This window comes from Telopea speciosissima, chromosome 11 (genome assembly GCF_018873765.1).
Source record: "Telopea speciosissima isolate NSW1024214 ecotype Mountain lineage chromosome 11, Tspe_v1, whole genome shotgun sequence".
In the NCBI taxonomy this organism is placed as follows: Eukaryota; Viridiplantae; Streptophyta; class Magnoliopsida; order Proteales; family Proteaceae; genus Telopea; species Telopea speciosissima.
In genome coordinates this window covers 45,699,326-45,725,217 of record NC_057926.1, presented here as the reverse complement: position 1 = coordinate 45,725,217, position 25,892 = coordinate 45,699,326, and the positions used below count along the sequence as shown (strand labels likewise).

At 37.2% G+C, this 25,892-nt stretch overlaps 3 protein-coding genes across 5 annotated transcripts; all 3 read right to left on the bottom strand.

Moving 5' to 3' along the window:
- Positions 1-452: 452 nt before the first annotated feature.
- LOC122645464 (GABA transporter 1-like) lies at positions 453-25,892 on the bottom strand. 3 transcript variants are annotated; one of them, XM_043838771.1, is made up of 7 exons: positions 24,319-24,404; positions 23,999-24,229; positions 2,285-2,382; positions 2,005-2,191; positions 1,783-1,913; positions 1,071-1,304; positions 453-835 (listed from the first exon to the last, which is right to left on the bottom strand). In XM_043838771.1, the coding sequence occupies exons 2-7, from the start codon at positions 24,219-24,221 to the stop codon at positions 455-457; spliced, it is 1,254 nt and encodes a 417-aa protein (XP_043694706.1). In that variant the 5' UTR covers positions 24,222-24,229; positions 24,319-24,404; the 3' UTR covers positions 453-454. The 3 variants fall into 3 exon arrangements, with proteins under 3 accessions (XP_043694706.1, XP_043694705.1, XP_043694707.1); XM_043838770.1 differs by lacking the exons at positions 23,999-24,229; positions 24,319-24,404 and adding exons at positions 4,978-5,208; positions 5,292-5,444; XM_043838772.1 differs by lacking the exons at positions 23,999-24,229; positions 24,319-24,404 and adding an exon at positions 25,844-25,892.
- On the bottom strand, positions 7,544-23,928 carry LOC122646136 (GABA transporter 1-like). Its single transcript, XM_043839628.1, is given in 7 exon segments — positions 7,544-7,924; positions 8,427-8,660; positions 9,191-9,321; positions 9,413-9,467; positions 9,470-9,610; positions 20,744-20,841; positions 23,901-23,928. Coding segments are annotated over 7 exon segments (1,068 nt in total).
- LOC122645465 (GABA transporter 1-like) lies at positions 18,222-20,161 on the bottom strand. The gene is made up of 4 exons (XM_043838773.1): positions 19,947-20,161; positions 19,721-19,851; positions 19,177-19,410; positions 18,222-18,606 (listed from the first exon to the last, which is right to left on the bottom strand). Exons 1-4 carry the CDS (start codon positions 20,098-20,100, stop codon positions 18,226-18,228), a joined length of 900 nt encoding a protein of 299 aa, XP_043694708.1. The 5' UTR covers positions 20,101-20,161; the 3' UTR covers positions 18,222-18,225.

Here is a 25,892-nt window from a genome sequence, read left to right as displayed (position 1 = left end):
GGTAGTTACATAAAAACCTATACAGACTCATAGTGAGTATAGTGATAGGTAGAGTATCTGTGACTATAGATACAGAGTCCAATATATATGATACTCATTTATACCATATGCGATTGAGATACATGGGAGAAAAGGGAAGAAAAGTGAAATGAAATCAATGTTAAAGTATAAAATTTTGTAATCACAAAACCTCACCAATTGTGTAACCAAATCCAAAACATCTATTACTTTACTTAGCAACTAAACATGCATGTTGAAAAGTAAAATAAAGATTACATCGAAAAATTATAATTACAAATATGCATGATAAGAGTTAGGTTATACAATCATGATTACAAAACTTCCATTCGATCTTCTTTTCAAAACTGATTTCACTTCCCTATATTATAACCATGCAGTACGTGTCGAAAAGAAAGTACAAATATAGCAAGGTAAACTTCAAATTTTTCTGTCTTTACACATTAGCAAACAAGTGATAAGTGTTGGAATCAAGAATTATTTGCCGAACAGATGAAATTGCTCCCAACACCACCAAGGCAGAGAAGATGACAGCGATGAATGTGTTTATCCAGAAAATGAGATCCCTTTTGGATGGTTGAAATGTTACATTATAAAAAACCATTGGTAAAACAAAGTCTAATGGAATGCACCCAAATGCTCCAATGAGGGCCATAATGTCTCCAAAGAATGGAAACATGGCAGCGATGATTGTAGCCACAACCACTGAAAAAGACCTAGAAACTAACCTTGGCATGATGTTGCGGCTTGAAAATTGAGGGCTCTTTGGATCTGCAAATTTCTGCTCAAAAATCTCATTTGTTGGTTGCAAATAAACCTGCTCAAAATAGGTAATGGTTAGTCAAGTAGTTAAAAATCTACAAATGTGGTGTGTTTGGTATACATTCTTGAAATGCATTCTAGGTTGATTTTGTATTCTAAGATGATAAAAATAGTTGGTTTTTTCTTATCGTCTGAGAATGTAAAATTGACCTAGAATGTGTTCCAAGAATACATACCAAACACTGTCTAAAGTACATAGAGTAATTTTTTTTTTCCCGATGTCGACTGACCACAGTTATGGCTGATACTTGCAGAAGAGTGAAGATGTTAGACATCAAAATAAACCACTTGGGAACTAAAGGGTTTCCATCAACAATGAAATTGCTGAGAATAATTGATTGAGCTTGATTGCCAAATGCCCAATACCCCGAGATAGCAACACTGAAGAAAGTTGTTACTATTACTGCATAACATACACATAATCCTTTGAACATCTTCCCCTTGACTGGAGGGGCTATGGTTGCCTGCAAACAATTTGAAGTTATTGTAGTCTAATGTAATCACTTTTAGGGTTTAATTAATTTTCAAGTTGAAAGTAGCTACCAAGGAAACCAAATGTGTGGAAAGTAATTTTTTCCCTATTTACTTTCATCACAACCAGACACTCTATAGGATTTATCAAGAACAATAATTTAGGGGTTTTCTCATGACATAAATTTTTGAATTGGTTTTGAGACATTTGTGTTAGATCAAATCCATGGGTTTTAGATTGAAACCCTATCTCCATGCTGAATTCTAGAAAACTTCTAACAAGTATATATAATACTGTCCCAATCCTAAACTTAGTTCTACAGTGAATTGGGTTGGCCTATCTCAGTGTGTGATGAATCAAACTAGTTTATGCGTAGACTTCCACTAACTAACTAACCCAGTAATTATTTAAGCCCACATAGATAACTTCTAAGCGACTTTGAAATTTGAAATGGGTTAAGGAATTAAAACCTGTATTTCAGGTAGGATTCCATTCCCATATGTAGTAGCAGTGATCGAGATGGCATTAAAGATGGCATACATTTGATTTACACCATGACCATTCACAGAATAGTTCTTGTGTGTTGTGTTTTTAGATTTTCCTGCCAAAAGAGAATGGTAAAGACCTTTGATAAGTTTGTCATCTTAAGTAGATTCTAATTAAACCTCAATATTGAGATCATAGCTTCTTACCAATGTAGATTGAACCAACAACTGTACAAAGGCTATAAGCAAGATAAAGAATTAATGAAACAAGATTGATGTGCCTCAAGGAGTGGAAAGATGGGATTTGAGCCAAAATCAGCATGAAGCCTCCGAAAATTACTACAAATTCATAAAGCTTCATCTTCTCATTTGTGGTGGAGAGTACATAAATTGCCTGAGAATAATCATTTAGAGTTAATATTTTTTAGGGATAAAGACACACAGAGCTAATTATGAAATTGAGACCATTCAAAAAACTAAATCTCACCTTAAGGCTCTGTCCACCAAGAAGAATGCAAACAGCAACTGCAGCATAGCATACAGTGAACTGAAGTGGGCCCACATAATACCGGCCCCACTTTGATCCTGACAGATTAAACAATACAATGCACAAAATTAAGACAGTTTTCTTTGAAGGTCAAAGCAAAAAATGCCCCCCTTGACATTAATGTAGACTCCATCTTATTACTTAGTTGTAAAATATAAAAATCATAAAATGATCTTTATGCAGTTCACCTAGGAAGAGCTTTCTTAGTGATCTACCTCAATTTTTCTTGTGAAAGGATGGCGTGACTATTTTAACCATTGGATAGAGCAGTAATTACCTTGATTAGTCGCGTCTCATATTTTATAGTATAATTTAACCAAATGTGTACTTTTCTACATCAATCCATGTAGACATGCACCCTCTTGATAGTCTCGGATTTTTATATCTCTATTTTGTCATATGCCAACTCTATTTGAATTGAAATTTGACGTGTGAAATGATCGCCACCCATGTCGTCCTTACACCCTAACACAGGGGTGCGTGAAATGATCTCCGTCCCCAGATCATTTTCAAGATTTTAGGAGTTGTGACGATCATTTTGCATGCCCCACTGTCAAGTCACAGAGGTGGCTTGCTCTGTGTGCCCGTATGGCGTTATTAAAAGTCAAGCTTTCAGAAAATAATTGAAAACAAATAAACAATTGAGAATAGAAACAAAAATGCTTGGGTTATATAATTGAGTATAGCTTTGAAAATTGGTAATTAGTTGCCGTAGACTCTAACCTGTTCTATTTAATGATTTTATTTGCAATGATTACTTCCACGTTAGCAAAATTAGATGGATCATCAAGGAGAGACTTTGAAAAAAACAACCTTTTGCCACAAAAGGAAAGTGGTTTTGCTACCATACCGAAACAATCTCACAATTTGTTCATCGTTATGTTTGGAAATCGCACAGACCATTGTGACAACAATAAAACCCCATTAAACAGATTATTGGATTGTGCTAACATTTTTGCTCAGCTATGAGATTAGCATCTTTGATTTGGGTTTGATTTGGTTTCGATTTTTTACCAAATTTCTCGTATGAGTTTACTATCGATTCAGGTTTGGGTTCGGTTCATCGTGTAAATATATTCACAAGTATGAAAAAACTATGTTTTCTTTTTAGGAAATTTGGACTAGTATCATTTCTTATCAGCTTATATCAATTTGGGTCCGGTTTTAGTTCAGTTTTCTAAGATCGATTTGGTGTTTTATCAGCTTCAATGTGATTTAATTGATTCAATGTTGCAAAGCCCCAATCTGAAATATGATTCAATAATTTTATATTAATTTAAATTTGAACCGATTTCGATCGATTCAATCTAATTCCATTAGTTCGAAAAGCTCAGTTTCCAGACAAATAGTAAATCTAACCATACTGAAGGATTTTGATTTGAAATTCTTAAACAACAAAACCACGAGGATGGGAAAACAATCATCTTTTTGTATATAACGCTTTTTAAGCTTAATATATATTTTTTTTCATAAAAAATCAAAACAAAACAAAACCACGAGGACACTTAGAAACCTTCATTTTTCAGACTGGAGAAACGTTAAAGTCAAGATTCTAAATTGATACTCTAAATCAAATCTACCATTTTGGCAGCTCATGCAATCTTACCCCAAAATAATTTTCATAAAATATAAAAAGCAATAACTATTCCGAAATCCCAGATGCCAACACCAACCTGCTCTTGACAGCAAATACTCAAAGGAACCACCGGTCCACCACACGTTTAATTACAATTTGGGCTCTCCTTATAATATAACCATTAAACTACAAGTGTCAACTTCCAAGTTGAAAAACTGAATCGATCGGCTGGATCAACTCATGTTGATATTGACTCATGAAATTGATTGGTTCACTAGATCAAATACTAAAGGGTGACCGAGTTAAATAGTAAAAGAGTGAGCACAGATCAGGTCCACACCTTGGGACTTGATCCATACCCATATGGAATTCATGGGCAGTGGATTCCACATGGAAGTGGAACAGGTCCCAATGTCGGATCACGTATTGGACTTGATTGTTGTCTAGGTCTCTTGAGCCTACACACGCATGTTGACTAATGGGAACACAAATAAGCATTATATAGCTTGGATGGCATTTTCATCGTTTCATGGGGGTAGTTCGATACTTTTACATGTTTCTATATTTAGGATAGGAATCATGCTGGCCACACGATCAAGTAGTATTTTTTTCCTCTAGTAGGGGTAAAAGTTTGGATCCTGATCGTCTACGGTGCGCTGCCCGTAGCGGCGAGAGCGGTGCAGAGTGTGTCGTGTGCATAATGACCGCATTACCCCCCCGCTAGGGCACGGCGCCGGACAGGGGGTAAGGCGATCATTGCACGTGCCACAAACTCTACGCGGCTCCGGCGTAGACGACCTCGATTGTAAAAATTCTCTATGAGGACAGTATAGCCCCTACACATGCACGGTCAATGAAAGTATGTAGAAATATCATAGGACGGCATTTCCACCTTTCATTGAGAGTGAGTGGGGCGGTGACGCGGCTCACGCCCCCATTTCCCTCTGTGTCTGGGTGTGGGGCGGTGCACTCCCCCCCACACCACAGAGAGAAGATTGTAAGAATAGGAGGTCACTACAACTCCAACCACTGAGAGAAGGTTGTAGTAAATAATTACCTAGAATCTGAGTGGCCATGTCTCTAAACCGAAGCTGGCGCTGCCCAAGCTCTGCATAGTGTTCCAACACAACTGAGAGAAGGTTGTAGGAATAGAAGGTCACAACAGCTCCAACCGTTACGCAGAAAACTCCGGCGGTCCAGCCCAACATCGCTAGTGTAAAGGGTAGACTCAGGACCGGCGGACCCACAATCGCCGTCGTTAGATGGTACCCACAGTGTATCCATGATCCTGCAATTCTTCAAAGTTACCAAACAGAAAAATCACTCCCTCTCTCGAACTCTAAATCACTGTGGTATGCTTTAATTAATTACCTCTGGATTTGAGAACGAAGAGAGCTCCGGCATCAAGCTCTTTGTTTGGAGCGAGTTGGGATTCCTCTTCTTTTCTTGTTTCAGTCATTTCTGTTGCAGATTTGGAGTGAGTGAAAGCAGCTTTAGAAGAAAAGACAGAGAGAGTTCAAAGACTAATAAAGGGAATTGAACTGATCCCCTGTGAGGTGGGGAGAAAGATATATAATTAATATGGACAGAGGTTGCAGATTTCAGCGAGTAATGGCGTAAGAAAGAGAATAAGAGTGCAGCCGTCGAGTCTGACTAGTCAACTAGAAACTCCTCCTCACGATAAGCCTTTATGACTTAAGTTACTCAAGCCAACTCACAACTCAACCAAGGACTAGAAAAAGAGATACTCACATGGGTTTTTCTAGTTGTAACAGTGGCAAGTTACTTCTTACTTGTCACTCATTTTCCCATTTCTCGGTCTAAGAAGCTCATGGTTAGGTGAAGACAAAAAAACCAAAACAAAAAAATGGTTTTAAATGTTTATATAGCGTGTGTAAGATATATGAGATTGACTTGTTTAGTGTTACTATAATTGATCTACATCATGAGCATTATGTCAAGCCTTTTGAAGATTTCATCAACACTAATTTTAAACATAACATTGAGTAAAGAGTGACTCTTCTACCAACGAAAAACAAGAAAGGGTAAAGAAAGAGTGAGTCAAGAGCTTAAATGACATCATCATGGGATTTTATCAAGTGTAGATGATCTCTCGTGTTTAGGAATTTGTACATCTTGTATTTCATAGCACAATATATAGGGTGATTCTCAACATTATGGCACATTTGAAAAAACAGTCTAACTTTCAACCAAAAAAAAAAAAAAAGTCTAACTTATAACCAATGGCAAGCTACATTTAGTACCGGTCTCAAGAATGTTCTTTGATATTCTTTTGTTCTCGGAGAATGAAAAAAAGGGAAATTATGTTTGGCAAATCGATTCGTTCTTTTGGTCTTTAAGTACAAACCTGATGAATTTTTTGTCTCAAGAACATATTTTACAAACCATCTCAGACTTGTTTTTTCGTTCTAAAGACCAACTTAACATCACAAAAGAACTTCAATTTTTGGAAAAAAAAAATCGATATTAGCGAGAAAGAACCAGGAGATCGAGGAGAAGACTTTGACTCTCTCTCTCTCTCTCTCTCTCGTTCTCTGTTTCTCACGTTTTTGCGTTCAATTATGGGGAGTTCTGATCTAACTAGGATCTTCCCTCTCCCATTTTGTCTTAGGAATTGGATCAAAATCATCCAGCAGGAAGAGCCCCTGGTGTTAGGTCAAAGAAATCTTATCCAAAGGTATGGATTTGAAAACTTCTATTAAAACTTTTGAAAAGAAGTTGAAATAAAGTTGAATTTGATTGTAAAGTTGGACAAGTGGTAAATCTAGACCATTCCATCTTTATCCAATAGCCTGGGTGACATCTCGACTTCGTTTTGTTGCAAATAAAGGAAAATAGTGAGAAATGAAATTAATTTTGAGAAGATACAATCATATAGTAGTGGATTGGTTTGATACATACCAATTCTATAGTGGTGGATATGTTCTAATAGGGAATGATGCGGTGTGAAAGACCATTGGAATAGGTACTATCGAAATCAGGATTTTCAATGGGATAGTAAGGATCTTAGTAGATGTGAGGCATGTTTCAAAAACTAAAGAAAAAATTTGCATATTTGGGGGAACATGACTCCAATGACTGCAAGTACACAACAACGGGTGGAGTTTTCAAAGTTATTAAGAGAATTATAGTTTGTCATGAAGAGACAGTTAAATAGAAACCTATACAGACTCATAGCGAGTACAGTGATAAGTAGAGTATCTATGACTACAGAGGCCAAGTTTGATATAGATGATACTCATTCAGTAATTTGTGGCATATGTGACTGGGGTATATGAGAGAAACGGGAAGGAAAATGAAATCAAATCAATGTTGAAATATAAACTTTTGTAATCACAATACCTTACTGATTATGTAACTAAATCCAAAACATCTATTTCGTTACTTAGCAACTACACTCCTTTGTGTTGAAAAGTAAAATAAAGATTACATCGGAAAATTATAATTACAAATATGGTAAGAGTTTAGATTATAGAATCATGATTACAAAACTTCCATTCGATCTTCTTTTCAAAACTAATTTCACTTCCCTATATTGCAACAATGCAGTGCATACAAGAAAGTACAAATATGGTAAGGTAAACTTCAAACTTTTTTTTTCTTTACACATTAGCAAACAAATGGTAAGTATTGGAATCAAGAATTATTTGCCGAGCAGATGAAATTGCTCCCAACACCACCAATGCAGAGAATATTACAGCGATGAATGTGTTTATCCAGAAGATGAGATCCCTTTTGGATGGTTGAAATGTCACATTATAAAAAATCATTGGTAAAACAAAGTCCAATGGAATGCACCCAAATGCTCCAATGAGGGCCATAATATCTCCAAAGAATGGAAATATGGCAGCGATGATTGTAGCCACAACCACTGAAAAAGACCTTGAAACTAACCTTGGCATGATATTGCGGATTGAAAATTGATGGCTCTTTGGACCTGCAAATTTCTGCTCAAAAATCTCATTTGTTGGTTGCAAATAAATCTGCTCAAAAATAGCGAATGCTTAGTCAAATAGTTAAAAAATGGGTAAATTACACATTATCCCCTGGTTTTCAAACAAAACTCAAATTATCCCCTGATTTTTGAAAATACTCATCCGTCCCCCTCTACAATAACGGTGTTAGTCTGTTGTTAGTTATTGGTGTGAAAGAACTATTTTACCCTTGTACTAAAACATTAGAATTAAATTTACAATACTACCCTTCAAAATCTATGTTTGGATGTCAAGGGTAGTTTAAGAATTTAAATTTAATTAAGTGGCTGACATCATCACTTAACAGCATAAAACTAACGGTAGGGACTAATTTGTCATATTGGGGTCTAATACAAGGGGTGATTTGATTATTTTCAAAAATCAGGGGTGATTTGAGTTTCATTTGAAAACCAGGGGGTAACGTGTATTACCCTGAAACAATCTACAAATGTGGTAATAAGCTAAAAAAAGCTAAAATACATAGAGTAATTTTGTTTCGATGTCAACTTACGACAGTTGCGGCTGATACTTGCAGAAGAGTGAAGATGTTGGATATCAAAATAAACCACTTGGGAACTAAAGGGTTTCCATCAACTGTGAAATTGCTGAGAATAGTTGATTGAGCTTGATTTCCAAATGCCCAGTACCCCGAGATAGCAACACTGAAGAAAGTTGTTACTATTACTGCATAACATACACATAATCCTTTGAACATCTTCCCCATGACTGGAGGAGCTATGGTTGCCTGCAAACAATTTGAAGGTATTGTAGTCTAATGTATTCACTTTTGGGGTTTAATTACTTTTCAAGTTGAAAGTAGCTACCAAGACAACCAAATGTGTGGAAGGTAACTCCTTGTTAGAAAGTAATTTTTTCTCTATTTACTTTCTTTGTAACCAAACACTCTCTATAGGATCTATCAAGAACAATATTTTAGGGGGTTTCTCATGACATAAATTATTGAATTGGTTTTGAGAAATTTGTGTTAGATCAAATCCATGGGTTCTAGATTAAAGTCCTATCTCATACAGAAACGTAGAAAACGGCTAATAAGTATATATAATATTGTTGCAATTCTAAACTCAGTTTCACAGTGAATTGGATTGGCCTATCTCAATGTGTGATAAATTGAACCGATTTATGTGTAGACTCTCACGAACTGACTAACCCAGTAATTAATTATACCCACATAGAAAACTTCTAACAATTTGATATGCTTATAAAGTTAGAATATTATGCGACTTTAAAATTTGAAATGGATTAAGGAATTAAAACCTGTATTTCAGGTAGGATTCCATTCCCATATGTAGTAACAGTGATCGAGATGGCATTAAAGATGGCATACATTTGATTTACACCATGACCATTCACAGAATAGTTCTTGTGTGTTGTGTTTTTAGATTTTCCTGCAAAAAGAGAATGGTAAAGACCTTTGATAAGTTTGTCATCTTAAGTAGATTCTAATTAAACCTCAATATTGAGATCATAGCTTCTTACCAATGTAGATTGAACCAACAACTGTACAAAGGCTATACAAAGGCTATAAGCAAGATAAAGAATTAATGAAACAAGATTGATGTGCCTCAGGGAGTGGAAAGATGGGATTTGAGCCAAAATCAGAATCAGGCCTCCAAAAATTACTACAAATTCATAAAGCTTCATCTTCTCATTTGTGGTCGAGAGTACGTAAATTGCCTGACAATAATCATTTAGAGTTAATATTTTTGACGAATAAAAGCACATACACACACCACAAAGAGAATGTCAACTAGTATGAGTTCAGTTCCTCTGAATGTACCAAGAGGTGAACGTACATGTGAGAGCCAACTACCTGTCCTCTTTTTGTCATTTACAAGGGGAGAAGGGGTATTTATGAAAGCAAAATTAAAATGTGATTGGCTCTTACATGTACGTTCACCTGTTGGTACGTGCAGCTGATCCATTCTCCTAGTATGTATAGTCATCCAAGGTCCCAGAGTTAGTCAATGTGGGATATTTTCTTTAACATTCCCCTCCCCCTCACATGCTGCCTTTTATTTTAGGGAAAGAGTTATACAAAAATATTTAAAGTCATCCAAGCTCCTTAGAGTTAGTCAATGTGGGATATTCTGAACACCCTCCATGAGCAGGGTTTGAGACACCCTTATCATTGCAAGCTCACCCAGAACTAGATAATGAAAAATCCCTTAAAATGTTTCAACAAACCCTTGCAAATTGAATTAAATCTCAATTTTCCCAACACTCCAATAGTCAATAATCTTTATCATATATCCACTTCAGTGTATTATGATCTTGAGGCCTATCCTCACATGGATCTCAATATGTATTCTCAATTTTCTCTAATGCCAATGTTAGGGTGAAAAATACTAATTGGGGCATGGAGGGAGGAATACCACTCACCCTAAGGCTCTGCCCGCCACATAATACCGGCCCCACTTTGATCCTGACAGATTAAACAATGTTATACACAAAATTAGGACTGCTTTCTTTAAAGGTCAAAGCAAAAATTCCCCCCTGAGATTAATGTAGGCTCCATCTTCCTACTTGTAAAATATTAAAATGATCTTTGTGCAGCCCACTTGGGAAGAGCTTCCTCAGCGATCCACCTCAATTTTTCATGTGAAAGGATGGTGTGGTAATTTTAACCATTGGATAGAGCAGTTATTACCTTGATTAATCATGCCTCATATTTTAGAGCGTAATTCAACCCAATGCGTACCTTTCTACATCCATCCATGTAGACATGCACTCTCTTGGTAGTCTTGGATTTTTTTTCTCTATTTTGTCATATATCAATTCTATTTGAGTTGAAATTTGACATGTGTGTAATGGACCCTATTCAAAAATTTTGGGTCTTATATGAGCTGTCATGTGGTAGATATTTGGGCTGCATAGGAACCCTATTCATAGATAGTTATAAATTTCATGTAGAAATCTAGATTTTTCCTAAATGGCTCAGAAAAATATGCCATGTGATAGATCAGATAGAGCCCTAATTATTTGTGGATATATAGGAAGACTTCAAGATTTCCGCCTCACATGTCAGGTTTATGCAAAGTATGAACTAGATCTAAGACCATGGGAGAGTCTATGATAATGACCAGAGTATTGTAGGCATCCATAGACATACATGAGAAGTATTTTATTAAATTTGGGTATGAAATTTGACATAATTAATCTAGATGATGCCAACTTTATCTATTAGTTGAAACAGTTATTGATGGTGGACCATGTAGGGAAGTCTCTCTAAAATGGTGCCGTATAAAGTTTTTTTTTTTTTTTTTTCTCCCTCGTATGAACAATTATCCACCGCTAATGAACATGCGCCATGTAACATGCCCAAATAAACACGTGAAAATACAACCACGTGCTCACCGGGACTCTCCACAAAAAAGGAAACAAATCCAACTGGATATCAGCCACAATTGGTAACTCCTATTATATTCCTATTATGACTCACGCACATCACCAGAATCTCAAGAAAGAAAGGAAACAGCCCATCAAATCCAGGGATCCTATTCCTGCCAGAAGTTTGATTGACTTGTTCATCTAGGGATCTATACCATGAACCCTATAAATACCATCCCCCGACTGTGAGGTAAAGGACTTGAATGACTCTTTAGTTTCCCATTACTCATTCTGATCTACTGACTTGATCGTCGGAGAGTCCCTCCAAAGACCAACTCTAGCACCTTACTCTCTCTGTTTCGGGTCTCGTGGATCATTCGTGAGGAAAACGATAGTTTTTGCCTGAAACACTCCCTATTACATGATATTCAATAAAGATAGAGCAAATATTCTTTCACACAACGCCGACAAGGTAGCCTCCCTTGACGGTCCACCTAGTTCTACCACTTGGCAAGATGTTGTGATAATTTTGACCATTGAATAGACAATCAACATCGAAATAGACCATTTGTCCTTTTTGCAAACACATTCAATATACCCCGCCTTACATAGGATCTTTATCCTCTCAATTATACTGCCCGTACTTGACGTCAAGTACATCTAACAGAGAAGGCAGAAATGACTATCGTACCCCCTGTCCGAACACACTACCCGAAGTGGGGTCCACCTCCCTCTATTAGATGTACTTGACGTCATGTACAGACAGTGTAATTGAGAGGATACAAATTCCCTTACATACATGCATGGCCTGCCATGTTTATTAATGCATCAAATTGTTGGTCACTTCCACATTAGCAAAATTATGTGGATCATCAAAGAGACACTTATGTGAAAAATACCCTTTTGCCATAAAAGGAAAGTAGCTTTGCAGTTTTGCTACCTTACCGAAACAATCTCACAAATTGTTCATCGTTATGTTTAGAAATCGCACAGACCATTGTGACAACAATAAAACCCCATTTAACAGATTATTGGATCGATCGTGCTAACATTTTTGCTCAGCTATGAGATTAGCATCTTTGATAGGGAAAAGACTCTTTAAACATTTGTACATCACATCCCTATATAAGGATTTTCATTTCAAGAAAACAAAAAACATAAAAAAGGTACCTGAGGTATCTATTTTTGTGGGTGTTTGGTATGGTTTTGATTTCTGATCGATTTCTCTTATGAGTTTGCAAAGGGTTTGGGTTTGGGTTCAGTTTACCATGTAAATATATTCACAAGTATGGAAAAACTGTTTTTTATTTTTTTTTAAGAAATTCGGATTAATTTCAGTTGTTATCAGATTATATTGATTTGGGTTCAATTTTGGTTCAGTTTTCTAAGTGGTTCGGTGTTTAATCGGTTTCAATGCAATCCGGTTTGAATTCGATGTTGCAAAGGGTTCAATCTGAAATATGATTCAATAAAACTCATATTGATTCCCTATATACGACTGAGCTTTTTTTTTTTTTTTTTGGTAACAGAGACTGAGCTTTAGAAAGCTCAATTTCTAAAGAGGCAAATAATAGGTCTAACCATACCAAAGGGTTTTGATTTGAAATCTTTAACAACAAAATCACGAGGACACTAGAAACCTTCCTTATCCGCAGATTCTAAATTAATATCTTAAATCAAATCTATCATTTTGGCAGCTTCTGCAATCTTAACCAAAATAATTTAAGAAAAACAACAATAAAGAAAAGAAAAAAATCAAATGCTCCCAAGTCTCTACTGTCCAAGACCAATCAGGTCTTGACAGCAAATACTCGAAAGAACCAACACACTGCAACACGTGTTTAATTACAATATAGGTTCCTTATAATATAACCATTAAACTACAACGGTCAATTCACTTGGAAATTGACAGTTGTAGTTTAATTATAAGGAACCCATATTGTAATTAAACCATTAAACTACAACTGTCAATTTCCAAGTTGGAAAGACTGAACCGATCGTCTGGATCAACTCATGTTGATATTGACGCATGAAATTGATTGATTCACTGAGTCAAATACCAAGGGGTTACCGAGTTAAATGGTAGAAAGATGAGCACAGATCAGGTCCATGTACGTGGTCCAACATTGAAACAGCCTTGGAGTGAAAAAATTTGGCTGGAACCGTTTGTGCTGCCCCCAATCGTAGGCGCAAACGTGGAATAATCCTTTTTCCGTTTGGGTTCATAAATATCCTCTTAGGTTTTTGTATTTTACCTTTATGGATTTCAAATTGGCATCAACACCTGATCTATGCCCATATGGAATCCAAGGGGCCCACAAAAGGAGCAATGGATTCCATGTGGGAGCGGATCAGGTCCCAAGGTCGGACCATGTACATGGACCTGATCTGAGCTTGAAAAAAATTAAGGAAATGAGATCGCTATTTGAGTCTATTAAGCTAGCACATGCACGTACGTTGGCTAATGGAAGTGTGAATAAGCATTGTTTTGAGTGTCGTTCCCATATTTCCATGGGGTAGTATGATACTTTATTACTTTTACATGCTTTTATATCAAAGGTAAGAGCCATGCGACCAAATAATGTTTTTTTCCTCTAGTAAGGATAAACGTTCTTTATGGGAGAGCATAACCCTTACACATACACTACCAATGAGAGCATGTAGAAGCATCATGGGACGGGATTTTCACCTTTCATTTGCCCTCACGCCCCACTGTGTCTGGGTATGGGAATCGTTATCCCCTCTAATTCGTTGCCCTTTTTCAGTTCCTCCAATTCCTCACATGGGGGCAAAAATGACCACCCTACCTCCTGCCTGAAAACACTATTCAAAGTGGGGTCCACTCCCCTTAATAGAGGAATTGGAAGAATTGGAGGTGGTAATTATTCCTAGGAGAATTGAGGGTTGTAGTATGTAATTACCTAGAATATGCTTGGCCATGTCTCTAAACCGAAGCTGGCGCTGCCCAAGCTCTGCATAGTGTTTCAACACAAGTGAGAGAAGGTTGTAGGAATAGAAAGTCACAACAACTCCAACCATTAAGCAGAAAATTCCGGCGGTCCAGCCCACCATCGCTACCGTAAAGAGTAGACTCAGGACGGGTGGACCCACAATCGCCGTCGTTAGATGGTACCCACAGTGCATCCATGTTCCTGCAATCACTTCCTTCAAAAGTTACCAAACAGAAAAAGTACTCCCTCTCTCTCTTCTCTCTCCATCTCTAAATCACTGTGGTGTGCTTTAATTACCTCGGGATTTGAGAACAAAGAGAGCTCCAGCATCGAGCTCTCTGGTTGGGGCGAGTTGGGATTCCTCTTCTTTTCCAGTTTCAGTCATTTCTGTTGCAGATTTGGAAGAAAAAGTGTTTTTGTTATTTGATAGAAAGACTGAGAGAGTTCAATGACTAATAAACGGAAGTGACCTGTGGGGAGAAAGATATATAATATGGACAGAGGTTGCCAATTTCAGCGGGTAATGGCGTAAGAAAGAGAAGAAGTGCAGAGTCTGACTAGTCAACTGAGCCTGCAGGATCGTGCTGTCGAGACACAGTAAGGTAGAAAATGATCGCCTTACCCACATTAGATTAAGGCGTTCTGACAGGGGTAAGGCGATCATTACCCGCCTTATTGTGTCTTGATAGCACGATACTGTCACTGTTAGGCAAATCAACAGTAGAGGATCCAAATTGTTCGACAAAATTTTATGACTTAAGTTGCTTAAGCGAATTCACAACTCAAATAAGCACTGAAAAAGAAAGATACTTCATGGGTTTTTCTAGTTGTAACAGTGGCAAGTTACATCAGACTTGTCACTGATTTTTCCATTTCCCCGTTTAAGAGGGTCATGATTACGTACAGAGTACCCAAAAAAAATTTGGTTTTACACATGACATCGCGTGTGTAATTAAGAAGTATGTACGAGATTGCATTCACTTCTGGAAGTTCATATTTTTGGAATTTTTCTCCTCTCAGGTTTCCTGTTCGGTAAAGTTCGTAGATTTCTCAAATAGGGAGGATGAAAATGACGACCTCACCCCACTCGGGTAGTGTGTTTGGGCAGGTGGTGAGGTCGTCATTTTCAATCCCCTATGAGAGGAACCTACGAACCTGATCGGACAGGGAACCTGCGAGGAGTATTTACATCAAGTTATACTATTATGTGTTATTATTAATCTTTTTTGGAATCTTTTACCCCAAAAAAAAATTTGTTTAGTGTTATTATAATTGATCTACTACATCAACACCAAGTCTAAACACAACATTGGATCAAGAGTGATTTGAGAGTTTGTTTCAATGGCATCATGTGGCATCATCAAGGGACGTACTCTACCGAGTGCAGATGATTTCTTGTGTTTAGGAATTTGTATTTGTAATTTGTACATCTTGTTTTTCATGACAAGGTGATTCTCAACATTAGGACACATAGGATACCTTAGAAGTTATTAACAATTACTTCTAAGAATCTGGCTTCATCAACAATCGGTTGATCCATCCAGCTCGTCGGTTAGAAACTAACTGATCTTACTTGAGAAGGCCTGAGGACAATCCGTCGCTTGAATTAGCTCGCCGGTAGCAACTGGCTACAAACCTTTTGAGAGGTCCTTACGCAAACCGGCTCGTGCACAGTATTAGTTGTTCACCAGCTGATGTACCGGTGAGCAGTCAATTACTACTGTACAACTGTTGTAAAACTAACGATCACTAGGAATCGGTTTGCTGTAAACACCTGATTTTGTCATCGCAGAAATCACTCTGACAATGATGAGCTTCTTTCAAGGCATGGAGACCTTTCTCTATGGATTTGAGAGAGTTTTCCATACTCCTCGACACGTTCACAAATCGTCTATGCAAAATGATCGAAATACCCATAAGGGAAAAAATATGATGTATGATGATTATTTATCCCGAAATTTCCCCAATATGTTCGAATGCAGATTATTTGTCATTGAGAATTTTGAAATCATTATTTTGCAATGTAATTAACTCCAAAACATGCCATATATGATTACTTAATTTTACGTTGCAATCGAATTCCTTTGATTTTAGAAGTAAAATAGATTTTACATGTGAAATGTGTAATTACCAAATATGACAAGAGTTTTAAGTAGTTTATACAATCATATTTACAAAAAAAAATTTTGTTTTTTTCAAAAGTAGTATCACTTCCCTTTACTTGCAACCAAATAAAGCCGAGATTCACCTGGGTACGTTGTTGGATAAATATGAAATGGTCTAGATTGACCATATTTCTAATTTTACAATCAAACTCAACCACAATGCCTCTTATGTTTTGAAGCTTCTGTTGTATTGTTTTAGCCAACCTTTCATTTTCAACTTCTTTTCAAAACTTTCAAGTTTTTCATGGATTTTGACATGTTCATTTTGTCACATGTTCGGTCAACTCTTTCACACTAGAAACTTGACATGCTAGTAGGGGACCTTGTATCCAACTTTAAAAAAATTGTGATCTCCATGATCTTCCACGTGATAGGCATTAGGATAATACGCGAAACCCTTCATACCACTTTGTGCAAGAAACTAAAGCTTGTATTTAGCATTGAAGAGTTACTCTTTAGCTATTAAAACAGGAAGAAGCTTTCTTTTGTGAGGTGTTTTCTGCTCTTCCAAGATCCAGCCTCATCATAAAATAGAATAGTAATATATTCTTCATATTAATTTGTCTGTACCCTTTGTGTAATTTGGCAAAGCAAAATACTCAACTGATACCTACAAAAATTTGCACTTTTATATTGCACATGAAGGCCCTGTCTAATTGTGAGGGAAATAAAGGGAAAAGAAGGGAAGTGAAATCAAATCAATATTAAAGTATATACTTTTGTAATCATATTACCTCAGTGATTGTATAATTAATATAGCCTGATTTGATATGATTTTTATTTCAATTTAATGGGGTGATTTATATTTCAAAAATTATTTGGTTTGATTTTACACCTTATTTCAAAGAAATAGAAATCAGATTGAATAGAACTCTGAAACAGCCGAAGAGTTGTTTCAATTTAAAATTGAAATTGATTTCACTTTTACTCGATCTTTAATGAGCACATGATTTATTTGATAGGTAAAGTAGTATTTTCATGTTAAAAATATAACACCACAGTTCTTGTTCTCCTAGTGGTCTCACCAGCACCATGCCATCACCACAACCCTGCAACCACCACAACCTCACCACCATCCGCTACTGCCACCCCCACCACCATCGTCATTGGCCACCACCCCACCACCATGCCATCACACCACCCCACGACCACCACCACCCGTTCTCGGCCCTGCCCCCACCGCCACCACTACCACCCTCACTCTCAGCTCCGCCCCTTCAACCACCAGCACCCTCTCCCAAAGAAATATAGAAAATTTATTGTCAAAAATTTGAACTACCAAATAGATTTCTTATTCTTGAAATATTTTAGACTTATGCAACCAAAACATTTCAATTTCTTGACCAAAAATCTATTTGTTGACTATTTCACGAAATCAATCCGAAACTAAAATAGAAATCATATCAAATCTGGTCTAAGTCCAAAACATTCCAATTTTAATTACTAAATTTTACCTTAATTTTTTAAATAAAATTCCTTTATTTTGAGAAGTAAAATAAAGATTACATCTGAAAAATATAATTACAAATATAATTTTAGGTAGATCATACAATCATGATTACAAAACTTCCATTCTTCTTTCCACAACTAATTTCACTTCGGTTTACTTGCAACTAGCTAGCAAAGCCTAAGGATAACTTCTTAAAGAACCATTTCAAATTTTGATAAAACTCTAAAAGAGTGATTGCTTTGACAAAGCCTCAATCTAGTAATAAAATTATTCATATTGGTGGCAAAGTCTCAAACTCGATCACTAGCAAACAAACTATGCAAATTTAAATAAATTTTAAATAGATGACCATATCGCATTATTTAATTAAGGTTGCGCATATCAGTGTCAGTGTCTTCACATATTAGCAAACAAGTGATAAGTGTTGGAATCAAGAATTATTTGCCGGACAGATGAAATTGCTCCCAACACCACCAATGCAGAGAAGATTACAGCGATGAATGTGTTTATCCAAAAGATGAGATCCCTTTTGGATGGTTGAAATGTCACATTATAAAAAATCATTGGTAAAACAAAGTCCAATGGAATGCACCCAAATGCTCCAATGAAGGCCATAATGTCTCCAAAGAATGGAAACATGGCAGCGATTATTGTAGCCACAACCACTGAAAAAGACCGAGAAACTAACCTTGGCATGATGTTGCGGATTGAAAATTGATGGCTCTTTGGATTTGCAAATTTCTGTTCAAAAATCTCATTTGTTGGTTGCAAATAAACCTGCCCAAAAGAACCAATGCTTAGTCAAGTAGTTAAAAACCTACGAATTGTTGAGAAAACAACGCATAGAATGGCGATTTACAGAAGAACATGCAAAGAGAAAAAGACACACACACGCACAAGATATGATTTACATGGTTCACCCCCAAGAAGGAATGCTACGTTCATGGCCAAGAGATAGTACGAATCCACTGGTCTCTGAAGCAAAATACAACCTTTATCTCACATCTCTCAAAGAGATAACAACATTGTATAGTAAAACTCTAACCCCAAAAAGTACAAAACTGCCCCACCCCCCTTTTTTTGAAATCCACGTGATTCAAACCTGAAGCAAAATAGATCGAAATACATATCAAATCGAAGCTCTCGACGAGCTCTATAAGGGTAAATGCCCATGGCGCTTAAGTATGCACTTTTTTGGTCATTCTGGCATGTTTCAAAAGTAAAACGGCCCGTCAAAGAATCACCACAACATTTTCTGGACTAAGATTAGGCTTCACCAATAACACAAATGTGGTAGTATGACGAAGTTATAGCATAGAAAATGATTTTGTTTCGACGTCTACATACCACAGTTATGGCTGATACTTGCAGAAGAGCGATGACATTGGACACCAAAATAAACCACTTGGGAACTAAAGGGTTTCCATCAACTATGAAGTTGCTGAGAATAGATGATTGAGCTAGATTACCAAATGCCCAATACCCTGAGATACCAACACTGAAGAAAGTTGCTGCTATTACTGCATAACTGACACACAATCCTTTGAACATCTTCCCCTTAACTGGAGGGGCTATGGTTGCCTGTAAACAACTTGAAGGTAATGTAGAGAACTGTAATCATTTTGATAAATTATAGGATTTTGATCCTCTACGTCCGGGCAGGTAGCGGTCATTGTACTTCCTACACCCAGATAGGGGCAAAATGACCGCCCTACCCACTGCCCAAGCACCCTGGTTGGGGTTCACGCCCCTATCTGGGTGTAGACAGCACAATAGCCGCTACCTACCCGGCCATAGAGTATCCAAATTGTAAATTATATCCATTTCTAATGTGCTTATGAAATTAAAGTGTGACTTTGAAATTTAAAATTAATGGCTTAAGGAATTAAACCTGTATTTCAGGTAGAATTCCATTCCCATAAGTAGTAGCAGTGATGGAAATGGCATTAAAGATACCATACATTTGATTTACACCTTGACCATTCACTGAATAGTTCTTGTGTGTTGTATTTTTAGATTTTCCTGCAAAAATGGAAAAAGAAGAGACTTTTGATAAGCTAATTGTCATCTTAAGTAGATTCTAGTTACACATCAAAGTCCATATCAGAAATTCTTACCAATGTAGATGGAACCAACAACAGCACAAGTGCTAAAAGCAAGATAAAGAAATAATGAAATAAAATTGATGTGTCTCAAGGAGTGGAAAGATGGGATTTGAGCCAAAATCAGCATCAGGCCTCCAAAGATTATGACAAATTCATAAAGCTTCATCTTCTCATCTATGGTGGAGAGCAAGTAAATTGCTTGAGAATAATCATTTAGAGTTAATATTTATGATGGCTAAAGAAAAACACACACGCACAGAGTCTCAATTGTGTCACCATTCTAGTTGAAATTATTTGATCAAAGTGGTACAATGCGGTGCAGTTTGGGGTGGAGATGTCGACATCTGGCAGGCGCGACATCCTACGGTGTCGAGTTTGGGAAGAAAAAATAAAAAAAATGGGACAGTGCAGCTTGGACCGTTGGAAGTCGCACATGCCAGGTGCCAACCTCTCCACCCCGAACTGCACCACATTGTACCATGGGGGACTTGGAGCGGATTTTATTCATATCCCAGCCAGGAAAAACATAAATCTACTAGACATTTTTTTTCTCTTCTGAAGTTAGCAAATTGAATTAAATCTCAAGTTTCTCCATTCTAAAATTTGATAATCTTTATCTAAGGTTGTGTTTCGAATACTTTCTTAAAATAGATTCTGAGTCTAGAACACATTCTATTTTCTTGCTTAAGAATATATCCTAGGCTTAGAATCTATTCCTATTAGAGATTTTCTCAATATATTTTCAATTTTCTCTATATCAGTATTAGGGTAAAAATATTAATTGGGTTGGGCAGATTTTTACCACTCACCTTAAGACTCTGTCCACCAAGAAGAATGCAAACACTAGTTGTAGCATAGCAATATGTGAACTGAAGTGGGCCCACATAATACCGGCTCCACCTTGATCCTGGAAGATTAGATAATGGAATACACAAAATAAGGATAGCTTTCTTTTAAGGGTCACAAAGCAAAAATGCCCCTTAACATTAATATAGACACTATCCTCCAACTTAGGTGTACAATATAAAAATAAAAAATTTAAAAACCATAAAATGACCTTTGTGTAGCCCACCTTATTTTGCCATATGAAAGGATGATGTGGTACTTCTAACCTTTGGACAGAGCAGTTAATATCTTAATTAGCTACGTATCAGCTTGTAGAGCCAAATTCTCATTAACATGCATCATCACTACATTGACATGTACCCTTATTGTAGTCCTGGATTTTTGTATCTCTATTTTGTCATATGTCAGATAGGGGAGATTGGGATTTACCTACTTGTAAATTTGGAAAGAGTTCTCTAAGGATGGGGGTAGTGGGGGTGGGGTTGGGGGGGAGCATGGCCCTTGCACACGTGCCGGGGGCAATGAGAGCACACACGGAAGCATCATGGAAGGCGGGTTTTCCATCTTTCATGGGGGCCCAGGTTAGTGATTTCGCCCCCTCCGCACACTCCCCCACAAGTTCCTTTTTCCCTTATAAATTTTGGGCCCTGTTTGAGCTGTTATGTGATAAATATTTGGGATGCACAAGAAGCCCTTACTAGATTGGTTGCATAGGAAGCCATTATACATAAAATGATAGTTGTAAATTGCATGTAAAAATCTAGATTTTTTCTATATGGCCAAAAAATGATGTCATGTGGTAGATTGGCATTCGCATACGCACCCACCCTTTCCTCCTCAAGGCCCAGAGACTGCATGAGTAGCCACTGTTCACCACGGATCGTCGAAAGCATGCACTACAGGTTAATTTGGAACCCTAATTAAATAGGGTCTTAATATTTTATGGATAGGTAGACCTCAAGGTTCACTCTCATATATCAAGTTTCAATCAAGTAGTGATTACAAAATCTAAGATTATGGGAGAGTCTATAATATTGGTCGGAGTACTATAGGCCTACATGGATATAAACATGATGAGCATTTTGCCGAAAGTTAGTATGAAATTTGATGTGGCTAATTTAGACGATCCGCTTTATCTGAAACAACTACATTATCTGTCAATGTGGCAAAATGATGGGTGGACCATTTAGGGAACCCTCTCTCAAAGAAGCTGTGTAAAGTTGTATTTCCCCCTTATACTATGAAATTCAACAATGATATGGCAAACAACCGCTTGGTCGTTTAGCTGGTAGCTTACTGGTTGGAGTGCATACTCTCAAAAGGTCCAACAAGGAAACATTTTCCCAATAATAGTAGGTTGGCTATTAGAAAAGCCTTGAAATGAGCTACAAAGTAGGATATTGAATCTTAGTTGTAAATGAACGTTCATTTTGAGTCTTGTGTGCATAGATTTAAAATCAAACAAAAAATATCTAAATTAAAAACTCCTCTTATTTAAACTGTAATATACCGAATTGGGCTGAATTTCTAGAATTGAAGAATTTTAGTAAACAAAGCTAGTGTTTATCTTTTGCTACCAAATAAACATTAGAAGAAAAAATGCTAATATACTTGGGTTATATATAATTGAGTATTGATTTGAAAGTTAATTTAAAATTCAAAACCGAAACCGGCTGTTTAAAATTAAATTGAAATAAATCGGTTTGGTATTGGTTTCTAAACCGAATTATCCATTTTCAAACTGAATAAGAAGTTGAATAAATCACGTTCTTTTTTAATGATTTAGTTAATCAATGTTTGAAAAAGTTTGATGGATAATGGCCGTAACAAATAAGGGGATTTTTGTTGTTGATGATGTAAAAAGTTGGCACAAACCGAATAGTGAACCGAATAAGCATTGCCTTGGGTGGTGCCTTGCAATTTGGGTCTTGGGGCTTGACACGTGGAAGATGCGACATTCAACGCTGCTGAGCTCGACATGAAAGGAAAAAAAAATTGGGTCAATCGAGCTCACACTGTTGGATAGAGCATCTTCCACTTGTCAAGCTCCCAAGCCCAAACTGCAAGGCACCGCAAGATATAAGAATTGCAGAGGATTTTAATCCAATATACTACATATTTATATATAAAGGATCAAACCCTTGGGCTTGGAAATCTCACCCCTATCCCGCTTGTGGGCTGAAAAATCTAGCCTAGACACTTGGTTGGGTGGGTTTATCCGGCCAAACTTTTTTTTTTGGTTAATTGTCGGGCCAAACTTACATTCATAGAAAAGACCTTAAACATTTGTAAATAACCCCCTAATGATTTTCATCCCAATTTAAATTTAAAAAAAAAAACCCTGATGATTAAGGGTGTCAAAGCCTAAATCGAACCGATAAAATTGACTCGGACCAAATCGATCAAGCCCGGTCCGAACCAAGTCCTTATTGGTTTGCCTTCATTTTACGGGTTAGAGCATAGTTCGATTTGGCTCAGTTCGGGCTAAAAGGGCCACCGATTGACCAGCCTGATAGAACCGAATAGAACCAAACACTAAAAACAACCCACAAACCCTAAAAACTTCTACCCAAAACCAGCCTATATCCAGGTTTGAAACCAAACCGAACCAAACCCGTCCAACCCGAATCAACACTGAAAATTCCTTATTGGTTTGGTTTCGATTTCCCTGAAACTCACACCGAAACCAAAAAAACCAAACCACCCGATAGACACCCTAACTCAGGATCAGGATTTAAAGTATTGGTATTCGGATAAGGATTCAGTCTCGACCAATATCGATATGAGTCACCCTAAATTGGACCGAATCGGATGGATTTACCCATATACCGATATTACAAACCATGCCCGGGATGCCTATTTGGTGACTTCTAATAAAATCCTATTACATGTAATTCACATGAAAAAATACACTTGGGTAAGCTAAAGCTTGTCGGGTTAAGCAGCACAAGCAGCCAAGACTGAGCTTTCGGAGTGAGAAGCATGACTTATGCTTCTGATTCCAAAGAGGCAAAAAACAGGCCTAGCCAACCAACAGTTCTCAAGTTCAAATCTTTAACAACAACCGTTTTACTTCAAAATTGGAAGACCGATTCGATAGTGTAATGACTACGGTAATACCGTTTGACTCGGCCGCGTTATTATCCATTTCACCATTATAAGAATCTGGTTCACTGGGTCAATTAGGAAAGGGTAACCGAGTTAAATAATAAATTTACCTAGAATATGGGTGGCCAAGTCCCTGAACCGAAGCTGGCGCTGCCCAAGCTGTTCATGGTGTTCCAACACCAATGAGAGAAGGTTGTAGGAATAGAAGGTCACCAAAGCTCCAATCGTTAAGCAGAAAACTCCGGCGACCCACCCCAGCATCACAAACATAAACGGTAGACTCAGAACCGGCGGACCCACAATCGCCGTCGTTAGATGGTACCCACAGTGCATCCATGATCCTGGAATTGTATCTTCAAAGTTACCCAACAGAAACAAAAATTTTTCACTCTCTTCAAATTAAATCAGTCAGGACTCTGGATAGCTTTACCTCTGGATTTGAGGACGAAGAGAGCTCCGGCATCGAGCTCTTTGGTTGGTGAGAGTTGGGATTCCTCCACCTCTTTTCCTGTTTCAGCCATTTCTGTTGATTTGGAGTGACTGAAAGAAGCTTTGGAAGAAAAGAGAGAAAAAACTCAAAGACTAATAAAGGGCTGTGGCCAGTGGGGAAACCAAATTGAACCAATAAGGATTTTTTGGTTTCAATTCGGATTGGATTCGGGCCGATGTCAGTTTGTGCCCATTTCCTTCTGTTTCACTTTTCAACTACCAAAATTATACAATTAGAAACAAAATAATTATGGTAGTAAAATCTCAATCATAAATTCCGGAAATAAATTTACTGCTACACTTGTAACAGGAACATCTGGCAGTCAAAGAAATGAAATAGTTAATTTTTCCAAGTTTTAGTATTTTCTTAAATATCCTTTAAGATCTCATTTTCTTGGCTACCTGGGCCATCAGCCTTATAGCAGAAACATTCCTGCTAAAGGTGTAACAGCAAAAATTCGTTCATGAATTCCTGAATGAGTATCCAACCAAGATTGTGAAACCAATTATAACCTTACAATTATTATACAAAAGCATATTACAAAGAAACTAGTAATATGACACCATGTCAGGGACTTTGACGTCTACCTATTCATAAAATTTGGATCATACGTGAGATTTTATCTGTAGATATTTGGGCTGTATAGGAAACCCTTTGTAGAGTGGATAAATAGAAAGCCACTATTCATAAGAAACTAGTTTTAAATTTCATGTAGAAACCTAAATTTTTCTGAGATGGCTTAAAAAATCTGCTTTAATCAGATGTGATTTAAAAATTTTGGGGATAAATAGACCTCAAGTTTCCCTTTTCTCATATCAAGTTTCAGACAAGTAGAATTTACCAAGTGCAAACTAGTGGTTTGAAACAATCCAAGACTAACTGGTCAGAGTACTATAGGCATCCATGGACATAAATGAGAGGTATTTATTGAATTTATGAGGTGATGAATCTTATTGTTTCCTCCATCATTCATATTGAAGAACGTTTTATTTCACCACACACCATCCTAGGGTTCACTACCCCCATAGGGTTTTCGTATGTTTCCCAAAATACCCTCCTATACACATTTAAAGACTAAAGCCCCATGATTCCCATTCAACATGGCTTAAGGAAAACTCGGTCATTCATATTTATATGGATCTAGTTTCCCTTCACCTGAGGGCGAGCCTTGGTGTAACAGTAAAAGTTGCTCCATTGTGACCAAGTGATCTTGGGTTCAAGTCTGAAAACAGTCTCTTTGTAAAAACAAGGGTAAGGCTGCGTACATTATGACCCTCCCCAAACCCTACAGTGTTGGAACTTTGTGCACGGTACGTCTTTTTTTTAGTTTCCCTTCACCCACAAGAAAAAGAGAACCTCTTAAATCACCACATATGAGGACTCAGGAAGGGAATTTTCGACCATGTATCACTGAGTCAAATAGTAACGCGTCATCGAGTCAATTTATAAAGATTAAGAATTTTACCTCGAACATATGTGCCCATGTCCCTGAACCGAAGCTGTCGCTGCCCAAG

Bases quoted from the DNA above. Each gene is read 5' to 3' on its own strand.
- LOC122645464 (XM_043838770.1), bottom strand. From the start codon at position 5,379: ATGACTGAAACAAGAAAAGAAGAGGAATCCCAACTCGCTCCAAACAAA. The intron at 2,192-2,284 runs GTGAGATTTAGT...GATTATTCTCAG, and splicing joins TTGGTGGACAGAGCCTTAAG to GCAATTTATGTACTCTCCAC. The intron at 1,305-1,782 runs GTTTTAATTCCT...AATTGTTTGCAG, and splicing joins GAATCCTACCTGAAATACAG to GCAACCATAGCCCCTCCAGT.
- LOC122645465 (XM_043838773.1), bottom strand. From the start codon at position 20,100: ATGAAGCTTTATGAATTTGTCATAATCTTTGGAGGCCTGATGCTGATT. The intron at 19,852-19,946 runs GTAAGAATTTCT...CCATTTTTGCAG, and splicing joins TGTTGGTTCCATCTACATTG to GAAAATCTAAAAATACAACA. The intron at 18,607-19,176 runs GTATGTAGACGT...TCTTTTGGGCAG, and splicing joins AAGTATCAGCCATAACTGTG to GTTTATTTGCAACCAACAAA.